The sequence below is a fragment of the Delphinus delphis genome, chromosome 9 (genome assembly GCF_949987515.2).
Source record: "Delphinus delphis chromosome 9, mDelDel1.2, whole genome shotgun sequence".
Taxonomy (NCBI): Eukaryota; Metazoa; Chordata; class Mammalia; order Artiodactyla; family Delphinidae; genus Delphinus; species Delphinus delphis.
The window spans coordinates 70,137,724-70,155,275 of NC_082691.1; the positions used below are offsets into that span (position 1 = coordinate 70,137,724).

Consider the following 17,552-nt stretch of genomic DNA (forward strand, 5'->3'; position numbering starts at 1 on the left):
GTGAGAGTACTAGGAAAAGGAGCCCCTGGGAGATGGGAAGAGTGAGAAATATCAGAGAGAGGAAGGAGATGGAGGAAGGAATTTTTAAATTCTGTGTATGACTTCCTTGGGCTCACCCCCAAGCTGCACATGTGCAGAATGAACTAGAATCAACATAACAAAGATTTTGATAAATGAATTATGGTATAGATAAATGTCCATGTCCCAGACTCTCCCTGGGTGACATACATGCAGGAAAGACCAGGAATGTGCTGCAAAGGCTTTGATAACTAAACTGACCTTCAAAAGGTGGCTCAGGACTTGAGGTCCGAAACTAACTGATTTTCTGCTAAAATAAAAATAGTCAATATTCTCCAGAAGATGAACTCTCATAATATTCAAAATGCCCAGGATATAATCCAAAATTACTTGACATTCAAAGAACCAGGAAAACTAAACAAATCTCAAAGGGAAAAGGCCATAACAGATGCCAATTCCAAGATGATTCAGTTGTTGAAATTATAGGCAAATACTAAGAAATAGCTATTACAACCATGCTACTTGAAGAAAAAGTGAACACTAGTGAAATAAATAGAAAGATACATGTTCTCTGCAAAGAAATCGAGCTATTAAAAAAACAGCCAAATAAGAATTTTAGAATTATATAATAAAAATAACAAAAACTAAAATTTCACTGGAAGGGCTCAATAGTTGAATGGAAATGATAGAGGAGAAGCAAAGGACTTGAAAATGGATGAAGCGAAATGATCCAATCTGAAAAACAGAAAGAAGAAAAATTGAAAAAAAAAAAACCTCAAAAAACAAACCAGGGTCTGAGAAACTTATAGAATGATACCAAAAGGTCATAAAACTGGCCATCCATAAAACTGGAGTCCCAAAAGAGAGAATCAGTGCAGAAAATATATTTGAAGAAATAATGCCTGAAAACTTCCCAAATTTGGCGAAGGAAATAAGTTTATAGATCCAAGAAACTCAGCAAACCCAACCAGGATAAACTTAAAGAAAACCATGCCCATACATGTCATAACTGAACTGCTGAAAACCGAAGAGAAAATCTTGAAAGCAACCAGAGACAATTACACATTACACACAGGGGAACAATTTAAATGACTACAGATCTCTCATCAGAAACAATGGAGGCCAGAAGAAAGTAAAACAACATTTTTAAAGTACTGGAACAAAGATACTGTCCAAACAAAGACACTATCCAGCAAACATTTCCTTCAGGGATGAAGGTAAAATAAAGATGAAGGAAAACTAAGAATTCTTCACTATTAGATCTGCTCTAAAAGAAATACTAAAACAAGTTCTTTAGGTTGAATGAAAATGTTAACAGAGGAAAATTGAGAATTTCAGGAATGAAGAAAGACCAACAGAAATGGTAAATATCTGAGTAAATATAATAGATTATTTTTAACCTCTTAAATTCTTTAAAACAGATATGACTTAAAAATTATGACATTATCTGATGGAGTTTTCAATGTACCTAGATGTAATACCTATGACACTACAATGTAAAGTGGGGAGGTCGTAAAGTTCCTGTATTTAACTTGAAGTGGTGAAATACTCACTTTAAGTAGACCGTGAAAAGTTGCTTTTTATAATCCCAAAAGCAACCTCTAAAAATCTACACAAAGAGATATAGTAAAAAAAAAAAAAAAAAAAAAAAAAGCCAATATATTAAAAACATAGAGTACTTAGAAACATAAATCTAATTAAAAATAAATTCCACTTTTAAAGGAGAAATGCTTGAGTCCTCAGCTCTAATTCAAAAAACAGAGGAGTTATTATTTTTAATATACCAGTGACCTGCCCACTTCCCCCAACCTGAGCCAAAAGACACAATTACCTGTGAAGTTCTGTGCTTTGAGGTGCAGATCGTAGAGTTTGTGGATATAGCGTATATACATCTCTTCCTTGTTCAGTTCAGTCTTATAGAAGTTCTATAAAAAAGAGTACAAGCATGGATAATTCCTCAACAATTAGGTTGTCAAGTATCTGCCTTTTACTCTGCTTGAAGTTTGATATCTTGAACCAAGAGAACAGATGAATTTTTCTGCATAAATGTCTTTAAAAAATTAAGTAAGGAGACCCAGCGACATATTTTTAACTCAGCACTGTCTGTATTAAACATTATTTATCATTTATTGAATAGGCTGGTAATTCCTGGGGGGATGTTATTACCACTGATTCACATTTCATTTGTTACTTTCTGTTGTTTTTTTGTTAGTTTAACTGCCAGTGGACAATCAGCCTATTCAACTAAAAATATTAAAAATATGTAAGAGATTAACCTCTTTATTAAATTTGATCATGGATAGTCAAAGGATAATTTCTTTAATTTTAAACTTATTTTAAAGGTTTCCAGTTTATGACTACAACATAAAGGGATTAATAAGAGATTTTATTTCAAATTACTGTTACAGGGCCATGCTTATTGAAAATACTTGGTTTATTAAAAAAAGGTATCTGGATCTTATTAAACTTCTCTAAAATGTTTTAACATTTGTCACCAAAAACTCAACTCTGACTTACCTGGACACATTACATTGCCATTTTAAAGGTACACTTTATAGGCATCCACGTACACTCCTTTACCACATCATTCAGTACATTAGTCCTCACTGAACTTAGTAAACATACGAGCAAAAGTGTAAGAAGTTGGAGTCCAGCAAAAGCATGATGCTGTGAGACTCTACATAAGGCAATTTTAGAAAGCAGATCATTGTACATTTTGAAATCCCTGCTAAAGCCATCTGAACTGCTATCATTACTACTGCTGTTGTTATTTATTTTATTTTATTTTTTTGCTGTTGTTGTTTTGACAGATGCTACTTGGTGTGTAGGAGAAGGGAAAATGAATAGTGATGGGGGGATAAATCTGCTGACTTGAAGCAGTGACAGGCTTTTCTAAGGGGGGAAAGTCCAGGAATTCTAAACGTTTTTGCATTTGATTAGCTAGAGAGGTGCTTTGGTAATGGACCAAACTAGCCAATGTGGCTGCTTAAATTGTACTTGGGCTCAAAGCCTGAGGAGCTTCTGTCAGTGTACTTTCTGGCCACTACCTAACAGGTGTCCATTCTTCAGTATGAGGACTCTTCTAACCTTGAGACACTGACATTTAGTTGAACGCATCATAAAAAATATTTTTTCCAATTTATACCATTATCCTTCCCCTTTTCGTCTTGTGCCTTGTAGATCTTGGCATTCTTTAAAAAGCTAAGTAAACAATGCTCTTCATATCTCTACTATAACCAAAATCATTTTAATTAGCAAGAATTGTTGTACCATAAACATAAATTTAACAACCTCATAGCAGGCTTTTATGTTATTAAAGGATAATTTGTTCTAATAGCTCTCTGGTAAGAAGCGTATTTCTTTGGGAACCAAATAAGTGATCACTCTGTAAATGAACAGTTCTTGAAAAAAAAAGAAAAGCTCTCTCCAGTCAGCAGATGAGAATCTTTCACATGTGTCTGGCAAAACTAGTGACACAAAGAACAAAACAATAATTACATTTCCTTGTATTAGTCATGTCAAAGATTACCCATTTTTACCAGCCTAATACTACAGTTTAACTCTGATCTTGTAAAGAAAGCCAGAGCTCTCCCAAAGACAATCTGGAATTGATCTTTCCAAAAAGTTAAGAAAAATCTCTAGGAGGCAGGGAGTGGTTAAAAAGAACCATATTGCAGCTAGAAATCAAAAACTTTCCATATGGAGTAGAAGCTAAAAAGATTAGCTTCAAAGTTATATATTTTGTCCTTTAATAATAAGTAGTCAGGTGCTGGTTGAAATTAGAACAGCTTTCAAAGCGTTAGCATTTTCTATACGGATATTCTTTTTTTAAAAAATAAATTTATTTATTTTTGGCTGCGTTGGTTCTTTGTTGCTGCGCGCGGGCTTTCTCCAGTTGCGGCGAGCGGGGGCTACTCTTTGTTGCGGTGCTCAGGCTTCTCATTGCGGTGGCTTCTCTTGTTGCGGAGCACAGGCTCTAGGGCGCGTGGGCTTCAGTAGTTGTGGCACACGGGCTCAGTAGATGTGGCTCGCGGGCTCTAGAGCGCAGGCTCAGTAGTTGTGGTGCATGGACTTGTGGTGCATGCTCCATGGCATGTGGGATCTTCCAGGACCAGGGCTCAAACCCATGTCCCCTGCATTGGCTGATGGACTCTTAACCACTGTGCCACCAGGGAAGTCTGATAAGGACTATTCTTGGTCAGTGCAAAACTAGCAAGATAAATTCATTGACTCAGGTGGATATTGACGGGGCCACTGATTTTATTTATTAAGTCTCTGGCTTATTCCTACTGGGAAACTAGAATAAACACATTTAGGTGGAAGTATTCGTTCTTTCATCCGAGGAAATGATCTCTCCTGTTATACTGGTTGAGGAAATGAACCTAGGGTCTACATTTATTCGTGTACCTCTAAACAGAGGACGCTGTGAAAGGAGCTGGAGACAATGGAAGACGATTCCTTTGGAAAAAGGTAAAGGCTTTCCTTTGAGGCTATTTATGAGACTTTGTGTTTGGAGTTGGGGTAGAGCCAAGATTAAGGAGATAAACTGAGAAAACCTGAAGCTGACAGAGCACTTGGCTTTTCTCCCCAGATACTGATGTACAAGCAGGGACGTGGAAGGAGATCAGGCTGAGGACCTTGACCCTGGTGAAAGGCCCGCAAAAAGCTGGGAAAGCACAGAAAGGAAATTTAAAAGTGGAAATGACTGTGCTCAAGGTTAGAAATAAGTGCTAAGAGGAGAGATAATGGGTTGACCAGTGAGCTTGGCCTGATGGCCTGCAGGTTACTGTTGGGTCTGATGATAAAAATTACAGAAGAAACTGCATAACAAGTGGTAGCCTGATAGAGGATGATCAGGTCTTACTATTTTTAGCAACTGATATTGGAGGTGGAGGTGTAACAATTAAATGCAAAAATGAAGAGGAAGTGGTAGGCGTGGTAAAAAAGGATAAAGTCATATACTCAGAGATGTAGTACAGTGAGAAAACAAATTAGTGAAACAGATTAAAAAGACAGTCATAAGAAAGCAAAAAATCCTGAGCTCTGAAGAGGGGCTGTAAGGGGAATAAACAAAACAAAACAAAAAAACCTGAAATCGATGAGCTAAGACAGGACAGAATCAGAATGGGGGACAAAACAAATTTTAAGGTGCAGACAAATAGAGAAAAAAAGGCATGTGAGAGACTCAGGTGGATCAGAGTAAGAGTTAGAATTCTGTCTGTGCAAGTACTTAGAATAGATGGTGAGGTTTCATCTATTCTGCAAAACAAGAAAAACAAACCATGATATTCACTAATTTAGAACCAAAGCAGTCACAACGCATTCCTGTATTTTAAATCTGATTAAGGTAAATTATCAAAAGCATCAATTTATACTATATTAAAATTTGAAAAAGGAATGTGAATGTATAATCCTTCTTTTGCTCTGTAGTGAGAATACCATTCTATTTGATAATTAGTTATGAGACATTTCAGTACAAATTTTCTGTTCCTAGAACTGTTCTGTTGTAGCCTATTATCCTTACCCAATATTTATTTTTATTCTCAAAAACGTCTTGTTTGGGTGAGAAATTATGTGGTCATCCTAGTTATAATCCACAACTTAACAACAGCGGTATTATGGATTTAATTTGCAAAGAAGCTAGAGAGTGAAAATTCATGTGCTAAATATGAAACTGTCATTTGTTCAGAAAAGAACATTAATATTTATTAAAACCTAGAATACACACAAGAAGGGCAGAAAGAAACTGTCTACACAAAAGTGAAAAGACTTTTCTCCAGGGACATCATGCTTTTCCCTAGGAGAGCAACAAAAGACTCCAGGGAAGGGGAGCGATGCAACAGGAGAAGCCTGGCGTCACTCTGGGATTTTACAGTGGGAACATTCTGCAGTGTTCGAAGCTCAGAATTTTCTGGCATTTAATTCAACCTGAAGCAAAAACATATCTAAACTCTTTTAAGAAACACCCAGATAAAGACACATGGTAGCTGATAAACAAAACAGTATTTCTGTGAAAAAGCAAACGTTAGGATATAAGGAGGAAAAGGGAAATTGTTTACGAACCAGGAGGCTCACGGTGCAGCCAATCTTTTTGCCATCTACCTCGCCCATTTTCATGCAGTCCCTAAAAACAAAAAGCAAGAGTCAGAACACAGAACTTCCTTCCTAGGGGTGAACACAGTTTGTTCTTTTAGGAAGAAAAAATAAAAAAGGATCTGTCAGAGACTAGAGGCAATTTGCAAGTTGCTGTTCAGATGAGGCTCAGCAGAATAGAGGCAGTGCCCCAGGAAGCGTGAGCTTGGGAGAGGCTGGGGAGGGGGGCGGTCAGACCCTGCTGAGCACCAGTGTTGCTGAGAATTTCACTGCCAGGTGGACTGTGCTCCCTCTCAATAGACGGGGGCTCCAGGAAGGGGAGGAGTGAAGGTGTGTTATTACACACCTCTTACTTGGGGTGAGAAAGATCTGCTAAGCCTGGCCATCAGCAGTGAGAATGAAGCGTTTATTCTTAAAACACCATGCGTTTAAGTGGGATGAACTGCTTCAACAGTTTAGATCATTTCCAAATCAAAAAATGACTCTGAAAGCTAATGGTGTGAGTTTCATCCCCCCTCTCCTTTTCTAAGAAAGCAGCATGGTTGTACAATTGTTGGTTTCACTGTCGTCACCCTAAGATGAATGGATCTACTGGTTCTAATGGGTGAGTCTAAACACCAAGAAAAAAGATTTCTTTAATAACAGGACTGTCTCAATTCACTGAGACTTTAAAAGAACTGTCAAAACCCGTACAACAAAACATAAAAAAGGAAAAGCAAAGAAAAAACTCTGAACCAGCTAGTTAGAGGTCTGTTATTTTACTGCTCAAGGTTCCACGGTCTGATTATCAATTCTTTGAGTGATTAACCCAAGGGCAATGTCGACTGTATTCTAACTCTCAGACTTTCTAAGGGGAGCGCGGCATATCTGGAATCCAACCGGGAGGGCGGGGGGTGGGCTCGGCTTACCTGTAATCTAACAACCTCTCCATTAGACGAGTTACAGTGGCGATTAATGAAACACCACTCTCCCTCCATGTTTCCCGCTCAATTTTCTTTAGTAGACTGGAAAAGAAAGAACCCAGGGCATTTTCAACATTTATTTTTATCAGTCACCATGACAACCATTTTACTTTCATCAATACCTTAAATGCCTTAGCAACCACTGCAACATCTCACAAGTAGCACAATTTGCAAACAATGTCTTACCTAGGATAGGGACCAAATAGTGGAATTCTAATCCAGGAAGCATTGACAAAGCAAATTGATTTTCATTATCCAAGTCATCAAATACGAACACATGCATATAAATCATATTTTCAAAATATGCAAGCACCTCACAGCTCAAAGACATTGTTTCCTAGCTTCTCTCTTCCACTAACAGAGGCTTGCACCTCACCACACCAAACCACACTGCGAAAAGCGAAAACAGGAGTGCCTCTAAGTTTACTTTTAAGTAAGATCTTGCTTTATTCACATAAAAATGTTTTCCTACCTCTCAGTGGAATGCATCTTCATCCAAGCAATTTTACTGCAATGCAACTGCTACAGGAAAATCCTTGTACAGACGGTATGACGTTTTGCGTTTTTTCCTTTCACTTAACATTTGCCCACTCAATACATATTGTACTATCTGTGCACTCACTCAACAGATTCATTCATTTTGTCATTAATCACAGAGGATTTTCTATGCGGTTGTTACAGCAGATTGATGACAAGTACCGAACCACATCTCTCCTCCTACCTTTTCCCTAATCTTAAGCACCTTGGAGCAGAGGCACTGCTATGTAAACACAAAACAATAACAATCATAATAATTAGGCTTTGTTTTACTTTGACTCCCACCTCTCGGCAAATTAACCATATACTTGGCAAAAACCTTTATGACTGAACTTTCCCCAAAAGAGAAAAGTAAGAACATAGGCATGACAATATGAGGATACTTTGCCCTCCTAAATTTAATGATCATTATTTCTAAAATGTTGTTTCCCTTTCATCTTGGTTTCAGGAATAACATAGAGAGAAACCATTTCGTACAAGTACCATCTCAGCCTATCCTATACTGTGCTTCGTAGAAAAAAAGCTATTTTGTCAAAGCTGTTTTTTTTTGCTCTGTGGCTACGTTCTCTCTCAATCTTCCTTCCCACTCCCCACTGCTTCTTGCTATTACCATTCCAGTGCCCAGCCCTCTGTCTTATCTCCTCATCCGGTGTCTATGCATCCCTGATCATTTGTTTTTCTGGTTTATTCTGAACTGTTTCCTAGATTAAGGAGGGGAAGATGGGAAGAAATAGCACATGAAGGGATGGAACTCGCCCTGACTAATCCCCCAGGGAAAGGTCCCCTAGTTTGTTCTAAACGTGTTTTCTTTTAAAAAGCCTCTGAGAAGCACCTGTTTCAAGCTTAAATGCCAAACTGGTATTGAACCAAGTACTCAGATGAAAATCTGCCTGCCAAAGCAATGCAGGATGATGGAGAAATCTTCCCAAGTGACAGCCCACACCTCATATACTTTAGAGGCTGAAAAACAAAGAGCTCAAGTTAGGTAATAATTCTAAAAATATATAGAGACTTCTTTTATAGGCATGAGTTTCATTAATTTGCACAGTCTCTGGCTGCAGGAAGAAATCTGAGCTACAGAATCCTCTTGTAAAAAGAGGCACAGCTCTGCACAGCCTGTTCCCTTGACTAACGCAAGACCCAAATATCAGGACCAAGCCTAGAACCCAGTTCATCTGCTTTCTCGGCCAGGCTAGTTCTTTCTGTGGGGAAGCTTGCCCTCCCAGTTTACCTGATACACATTGATAGGGAGAAGCTATCGGACAAGAAGAGAAGAGTCTCTCTAGATAACTTGGGTGACACTGATCTATAATTTGGTATATTTCTATTTGGTCTATAATCAGGCTGATGTGCCCATGGTGAGCACACAGGGAACTCATCTAATCACAGTGAAAGGTGATTTCTTCTTTTCTTTTTCTGAGGCACTAAAACGATGAATGGTTGCTACATGAACTAATGCACTAGACTTTACATACATGTCAAAAGAGCATTAACTATGCATCGTTCTTTTCTAATGTTTTTAAACCATTTTTAAAAACTGAAGTATAGCTGATTTACAATGTTGTATTAGTCTCAGGTGTACAGCAAAGTGATTCAGTTATATATATATATACATATATATGTATATATATTCATTCTCAGATTATTTTTCATTATAGGTTATTACAAGACATTGAATATAGTTCCCTGTGCTATATAGTAGGTCCTTGTTTCTATTTCATATACAGAAGTATGTCTATTAGGATAAATTAGGATAAACTCCTAATTTATCTCCCCCCCCACTCCAAGGTGATTTCTTATTGCTAATTGATAGGCAATGGGACTCCATAACATTGAACAGCAGGATAAGCCACGGTCCTGCAGGATGACACCCTGCCCAACAGGCTTTTACTCTGTGAAGGAATATGAAGGGTGTAGAATTTGACCCTCAGTCTACCTCTCTCTGTAGCCTAACAGGATTGTGTGGAGGCCAACACTTATATGAAACACCTGTGTCGGTGCACACTCTTCTTAATCCAAAGAGAAGAGTTAGATACCTAACTATGTGCTACACAGCTAATCCTCTGTCTGCAAACTATAATTAAATGTGTGATCACATTTAAGCAAAGATCTATGAAATGATTTGGAGTCTTACTGAATTATTTAGAGCAACACACGATAGAGCACAGTAAAGGACTGAGGTGGAGGTTACCTCTTCCGGAAAGCCCCTTTAGAACCCCCAAGGCTACTGGTACCCCACTGTGTGCTCCTACAGCACAGTCACTGCTGCATCTTCAGCCTTAGAAGAGCGCCTAGCACAGGCAGATGCTCAATAAATGAAGCTGAATGAGTGAATGAAGTGGATCCAGGGAAGCAGAATTTCATTCTGATACCTTATTCTGAATATCGCATGGACGGCAATGATCCACAATTTCAGCATTATCAAAAACAATCAATCCTGACCCCTATTTATTTCAAAAAGATGTAGCGTGGGTAAATGCAGATAACGTGAGGGTCAGCGAAAGATGAGTTCTTAGGAAGGAAGTTACTATATAAATTTACAGTCTCATTCTAAGGAGGCTACTTTGGCAAGTACATACTACATTTTCAGGAAGCAGTGAGCTCCTTTCAGCTTCTGAGCAAATTTTAAGAAGTTTTAGACATGAAATACAGAGAACAAATGAGAATCTGTACCATAGTGGCATGTGTTCCTAATTCATAATGTGTGCAGTGACTCACTGTGATCATACTAATTCATTGTGATTTCTATTGCCAGAAAAGCATTTTATTGTTTCCTGGAATATAGTTGGATTTTCACTTTCTTTTCTGAGCCCAGGTAGTAATGAAAGAAAAATATTTCTAGCAATATTTCTAGTCATATGTTAAAAATCAACAAAAGAATAAAAATCTCCATGGAATGAATCAGGCACCTTAAAATAGTCCTAATTATAGAGGCTTAATATTGTAATTATTGGTTTGATTTTAACGTCAAGGTACATCTTCTATTTCAAAGCCATATTTACACACAAGCAATCCAAACTGCATGCTATCAGGCCTTTATTAAAGTTGATAAGAGGCACTATGGAGCTATGTGAGTGTTTATTAATCTTGTGAATTTATCATAAATAATTAATCACAAATCTCAAGAGATTCATTTTACTGAGTGCTTTCTCATTTTAGTTCTTTGTTCAAACCAAGGACTAGTAACTGAACTGAGAGTGGTTTTCAAAAGCAATTTATTATATTGGATGAGGTTTTAATCAGAATTCTTGCTAAACTCCAGCTGTCACGAAAGACAGATGCTTTGTACACTAGAATGAACGAGGGCTTGGTGAATAATTATTAAAAGTTCCAGTTTAATTACAGTATCAGAGGAAAATGGCGTTGTTCAGGACTCAGTACAAAGAATGTATTTTATCATCCACCACTACCACAAGAAATCTGTGTACCCCTTCTTGGCTTTTCCTTTCAATATAATTTTCTTAAAAGCTTCAAGAATGATTCTGAATCAGGCAAGTTGAAATCTATCAGTCACTAGTAATACTTTTCAATATATATTAAAATATATTATATATTTTACTATATATATATTTTACTATATATTAATGTATCCACTGCCCTAAATTTATGATCATAAAACGAATTACAGAATTTTGTATTTGGCTATCAGTACTAAAGCATTAATATTTAGTTTTAGGTGACACTTGGGTGTAAATATAAGTAAAAGCGTATTTTGTGATAGAAAAATGTATTGCTAAATTGTTTTTGCACTTAAGAAAGAACTGCAAACATTTCCCAAGCACAAAGAACTGGTTCTTCCTTCAAAAAGAAACACTTCATAAGTATAAAAGGTTTGAAAATGACTAAGATCCATAGAAAGCTGTAGAGGAAACAAGTGCTAGAATTAAAATCCTAAAGCACTAGAACCTTCTTATGTATCCTCTCTGGCCATTTCACACAGTGGATGAATACTTGGTATAAGCACTTCATCTTATGACAGTGATCACATTCTTTCCTTAGTAAGATAACCTCAAAGTCTCCTTACAATATTATTTCTCTATCCTCCATACAAATCCTAATCACAGAATTTACTAAAAACGACTTGCTTCTGTGATATTCTAATAAGAAACATTTAGGAAGAAATTAATAATGCTGAATGAGCAATAAGTATCGATGAATTAAATCAATTGCTGAAGAACAGATGCAAACTAGGTTAATTTTCCCAACAGCAAATCAACCAAGGATATCTCGTTTCGGAAAGCACTGTGCACAAATACAACAATCACACCACTATTGTGTCTTTTCCTCGCTCACTCTTGACCCTATTTAAAATCATCATCTTGCAGCCCCAGTTTAAAAATTACTAGGCATGAAAAGAGTGCAATTTGTTATATAACACTTGCAACCTGCCCTAATCAGAGATTAATACAAGGAGATATGTCTAATCATCAACATAACAAGATCCATTCGCCAGTTAAGCAATTATCCTTTATTTCACACTCCACAAAGACAAAGCACTCCTGTGAGACCCAAGCTGTCTTTGTAGCTCTCAGCTGCTTAGCACTGACACCAAATCCCCGGAACAGAATCCACTTGAGATAAACATGTTACTCACATACTGTTGAAGAGCTCACGGTATGTTTCATCACCTTTGCCTTCTGACATCAGGCTGTCCAGTTTGTCAATGAGCTTGGCTTCCACCTGAAACAGACCCAAATGTTACTCTCTTTCCTCCCTTTCACAAGTAGGATTTTCTAGGCATATTTATTTCTGCACAGGAAAAAGCCATAGTAAATTTTGTGAAAGCGACATTATCAGCTGTGGTTAACAGGAGACACCCCCTTGGAATTCTAGGGGGCCAATTCAGATGCAGGCACGTACTTCAAACTCCCGGTAGGGTAGCATGTGCTGTCGCCAAAGACTTCTATTTGTTGATTCAAACACAAATGCCTGCAGCCCAGCTTAAATGTTTGAATTCTTTATTTAGGAGCTGTAAAAACTGGCAAGTCTCATTTTTTTTTTTTAATCATGATATATATAAGAACATCAGCAAACTACCATATCCACAAACATTCATTTAAATCTTTGATGTGTTTTGTATCTATTTTCTTTCTCAAAACAGCTCGAGGTCGCGCTAAATCTTTGCTAAAGTTGAGAATTTGTCCTAACCATGTACAGATGGTAGATCCATAGACATATTCTAAGTCAGCAATAGGCAGCATGAGAGAGAAAGGACATATTTCCTGAAAACTGTAGTCAAAACATTTATATTTTCAAGAACATAAATCCTTTAGGACTTCAGTATCAGGAAGGCAGAAATAAATATCCCTCATCTGTCGGAGGCAACAGAGGAGACAGAAAATGAAGACTCTCTGCCTGGCCAGAGAGAGTTAAACAACTAGGGGTAGGGAGGGATATTTGACTTTGGCAAGGGACTAAACACAATTATTCCCTTTGAATCAAATTTCAATAAGGGGATAAAGAGAAAAGGGAAGAAAAGTGGGTCTTCCCCAATACAATTTTTCAATAGCCTTTCATTCAGGTACTAGCTTTCTTGAAAATAAATGTAGAGATTGATACAGATGAAATGCCATGCTTTTGGCAACAGGAGGTCCTATGTATGCATTCAGCTTGCTTGTACAGTTGACAATCATGTCTAAGACTTGAGAAGGCCTGCATCTGGAGAAGCAAGAAAGATCCTTCACACAGGAGAGTGCACATAGGTGAGAGCAATGACTGTGTGAAGAGATAGTAGGTCTGCTGTCTCCAATAGGAGTGACTTGGCATGGCAAAAGCAGTTGATTTCTGCTATGAGAACTGGTTTTGGAATAAGAACGTCTGTCTTTCCAAAACTGGAGCAGAGCTATTAGATTCTATGTCAAAGAGAAATGTTAAGCTCACCTCCTCAGAATTTCCTTTACAACAATTTCTACTGCTTTTCCCTTTAAATTAATTCTCAATGCTTCCAGCAAAGAGCAATAAAACATACTGTGCATCAAATGTTCAAAGCTAAGCCATTCACCAAATACAATGGGCAGTCAACTGAGAGGTCAACGATTTTAAGAATCATTAACCTTCTGATTCCTCCGTGTTGTGTCCAGCTGGGAGCAAATAAAGTCTCTGCCAGTTCTTAAACACAGACCTAGGAAATCACAGGATTTTTTAGCTGAAAGGGAATGAAATTTTTTTTAGGGCTTCTCGGAGACCCAGTGAAACACACTACCAGAGAGGTGTCCGAGGCTACACAGATTGGGAGTAGGCAGCCCAGGCTGAAATCTGGTTCGGTGCTCATTCCGCAACTCAGAGTTGAATGCAGTGGCTCAGAGATGCTCAAAGAGAACTGAAACTCTTCCAGCTGCTCCGAGGAGCACATCCGCCTACCTGTTTAAAATTGCCACTTCGCCTCTGCTCCCAGTCCATCATATCGTGAAAAATAGGAATCATGACATTCCGGAGATCTGGCTGGGGTATCAAGGTCACTTCCAGGAAGGGGCCAATCAGGGCAGGGATGAAATGAAGCTTGTGTTCTCCTAAATTGAATACAATATTTATGTTTCAGTATATTTAGTTTGAATAAGATTTCAGAAAATTAGTATTACACAGTTTGTTTAAAACTGTCGTCACAAGAATACATTCAATTACAGTTGTCTCCTCAAGCAAGAAAATATTCCCCTAAACAGATATATAAACAGTACATTTCCATATGTTAATATTTCTTCATTATTTTTAATTAAAAAACTAGGGATTTACCCTTTTCACAGTTTAAAAAAAGCCATAAGATACAATTAAACATTACATAAATCATTGGGAATTGGTTATGTATACTATTGTACATTCACACATTAAAATTCTTATGCAATCATTAAAAATGAGGTTGAAGAATAACACAAGTTTTTCAATATAATTAACTGAAAAAGCAAGGTACTATACAGTATGCACAGGTACATCTTTCATTTAAAATGAAAATATATATAAGAGTCTAGAAGATTATATTGCCTAATACTAACCACAGTGGTTACCTCTGGGTGATGATATTACTGGTGATTTTTATATATGAAAAAAGGTGGTTCCTATCTGTACTATATAATTTTCTTGTTCTTTTATATAATAAACATACAGCCTAAATAAACATTTAAATGTTGGTGCAAACAAAAAATAAACAATTTTCTGAAAAGACTACAATGTGATAATAGTGAGCTCAAAATGGTGTTTAGCAAGTGCTCCAAGGTATGGATGGTATCGATAATTCAGAGGAAAGGAAGGTGGAGGGTGGGCTGGACGTAGATGATTTTGTCTAGCATATGAGTGTTGAGTTCAGTCCATTATCCTACTCATCCATGTTAAATCTCAGAGTTTCTATTTTTTTTTTTTTTTTCCTTTGCGGTACGCGGGCCTCTCACTGTTGTGGCCTCTCCCGTTGCGGAGCACAGGCTCCGGACGCGCAGGCTCAGCAGCCATGGCTCACGGGCCTAGCCGCTCCGTGGCATGTGGGATCTTCCTGGGCCGGGGCACGAACCCGTGTCCCCTGCATTGGCAGGCGGACTCTCAACCACTGCGCCACTAGGGAAGCCCTGGATCTTTGTTTTTAATCTTTACTGAGTCTGGCATCCCTTGACCTCTGCACTTATTTTATTTACCACTATTTCACTGAGTATTGTTGAATCTCCTTTTAAAAACTGTTTTCCATTTATAGACACTTTACAATGTGATTTTCTTCTTCTAAAAATTTTTTACTATGAAAAATCTCAAATGTACACAAAATTACAAAGATTAGTAAAATAAATCCCCACATAACCATCATCTAGCTTCAATAATTATCAAAATTTTTTTGCTAATCTTGTTTCACCTATCAACCCAACTATTTTTTTCCCTGAGAAATTTTAAACCAAGTCAGAGACATCATAACATTCTACTTGTACAAACATCAGTAAGCATCTTTAACAGGTAGGTCATTTTATAAATATAGAATCATAGTGCCTTTATCACTCCTTCAAAAAAGGCAAACAGTAATTCCTCAAATTAATCTAAAACCAGCCTATATTAAAATGTTCCTGATTGTCTTAAAACATGTCATTTACAGTTGGCTTGTTTCAATCATAATGCAAACAAAATTCATATGCTCTATTTTGTAGCCTGATTTTCTAGGACAGTAGAGAAGCCATACCCACATTTAAATCATTGTACAGGAATGTATGAGGCTAGCCTTCTTTACTGAAAACAGTTTGGGAACAAAGAATCTGTGCAACCCGTACAAGCCTTCCACCATACAAAATTTTACTCTTATCCAATCCGCAAAGCAAAATCTTGAGCTATGTATAGCAATGGTAAAATAAACTTCATTTAGATTATTTCTTTTTAAATCACAGATTTAGTATACTTTTCCCATCTCTAATTGTCAGCCACATGGTCTTGTTTTGAAGTATTTAGGGCACCTGCTACTTGGGCTGTTGTATATTTATTCACACAGAGCAGCCTGTTAGGGAAGTATTGATTTTTCTACAGCAGTTACAAGACACTGTGTTTGCAAATGTGGAAGAGAAGCCCACTTTATATTTAGTAAGAATGTTAGTTCAACTAAAAATAGAAAGAAAAAACTTAACCTTGCAGCATGATGAATGGCAAAGGTGGGACACAGCAGTAAAGAATAACCTCTTTCTTTGTAGACTATCCTTGCAAGTATAAGTACAAACATATAAATTTGGGGGAGAAAATTCATGCCTTCCCCCCTCTCGTTTTTTATTGAGGTAACAGTGGTTTATAACATTATATGAATTTTGGGCGTACAACATTATATTTTGACTTCTGTATATGCTACAGCAAGCTCACCACCAGAAGTTTAGTTTGCATCCATCACCATACAGTTGACTCCCTTTACCCATTTCACCCTCCCCCACCTCTCTTCCCCTCTGGTAACCATTAATCCATTCTCTGTATCTATGTGTTTGTTTTTGTTTCATTTTGTTTGTTCATTTATTTACTTTTAATATTCTGCATTAATGAAATCATATGGTCTGACTTATTTCACTTAGCATAATATCCTCAAGGTTGTCACAAATGGCAAGATTTCACATTTCTTATGACTGAGTAGTATTCCATTGTATGTACACACAGTATCTTCTTGATCTATTCATCTGTTGATGGACACTTAGGTTGTTTCCATATCTTGGCTATTGTAAATAATGCTGTAATGAACATAGGGGTGCATATATCTTCTCAAATTAGTGGTTTTTTTTGTTTTTGGTATTCTTTGGATAAATACCCAGAAGTAGCATTACTAGGTTATATGGTAGATCTAATCTTAATTTTTTGAGCCATCTCCATACTATTTTCCATAGTGGCTGCACCAATTTACATTCCCACCAACAGTATAAGAGCATTCCCTTTCCTTCGCATCCTGTCCAGCACTGCTATTTCTTGTCTTTTTGATGACAGCCATTCTAATGGGCGTAAGGTGATAGCTCATTGTGGTTTTGATAGGAACTTCCCTAATAATTAGTGATGCTGAATATCTTTTCATGTGCCTGTCGGCCATCTACATATCTTCCTTGAAAAAGATGTCTATTCAGATCCTCTGCCCATTTTTTAATTGTTTTTTGTTGTTGTTGTTGGGTTGTATGAGTTATTTATATATTCGGATATTAACCCATTATTGGATGTATGACTTGCAAATATCTTCTCCCATTTGGTAGGTTGTCTTTTTGTTCTGTTGATTGTTTCTTTTGCTGTGCAGATACTTTTTAGTTTTATGTAGTCCCATTTGTTTATTTTTGCTTTTGTTTCCCTTGCCTAAGTAGACATATCCAGGAAGATATTGCTAAGACTGATGTCAAAGAGTGTACTGTCTATGTTTTTTTCTCAGAATTCTATTGTTTCAGGTCTTACATTCAAGTCTTTAATCCATTTTTAGTTAATTTTTGTGTATGGTATAAGATGGTGGTCTAGTTTCATTCTTTTGCTGTCCAG

General features: G+C 37.1%; 1 protein-coding gene across 2 annotated transcripts in view; it reads right to left on the reverse strand.

Moving 5' to 3' along the window:
* Positions 1-17,552, reverse strand: part of DOCK4 (dedicator of cytokinesis 4) — a 482,641-nt gene that overhangs the window by 47,364 nt on the left and 417,725 nt on the right. For both annotated transcript variants that reach the window (XM_060020742.1, XM_060020741.1), the window contains exons 31-35: positions 13,971-14,119; positions 12,205-12,290; positions 7,020-7,115; positions 6,082-6,142; positions 1,850-1,943 (exon numbers count right to left, since the gene is read on the reverse strand). In XM_060020742.1, coding sequence (XP_059876725.1) covers positions 1,850-1,943; positions 6,082-6,142; positions 7,020-7,115; positions 12,205-12,290; positions 13,971-14,119 — 486 coding nt within the window. The remainder of the gene's footprint in view (positions 1-1,849; positions 1,944-6,081; positions 6,143-7,019; positions 7,116-12,204; positions 12,291-13,970; positions 14,120-17,552) is intronic.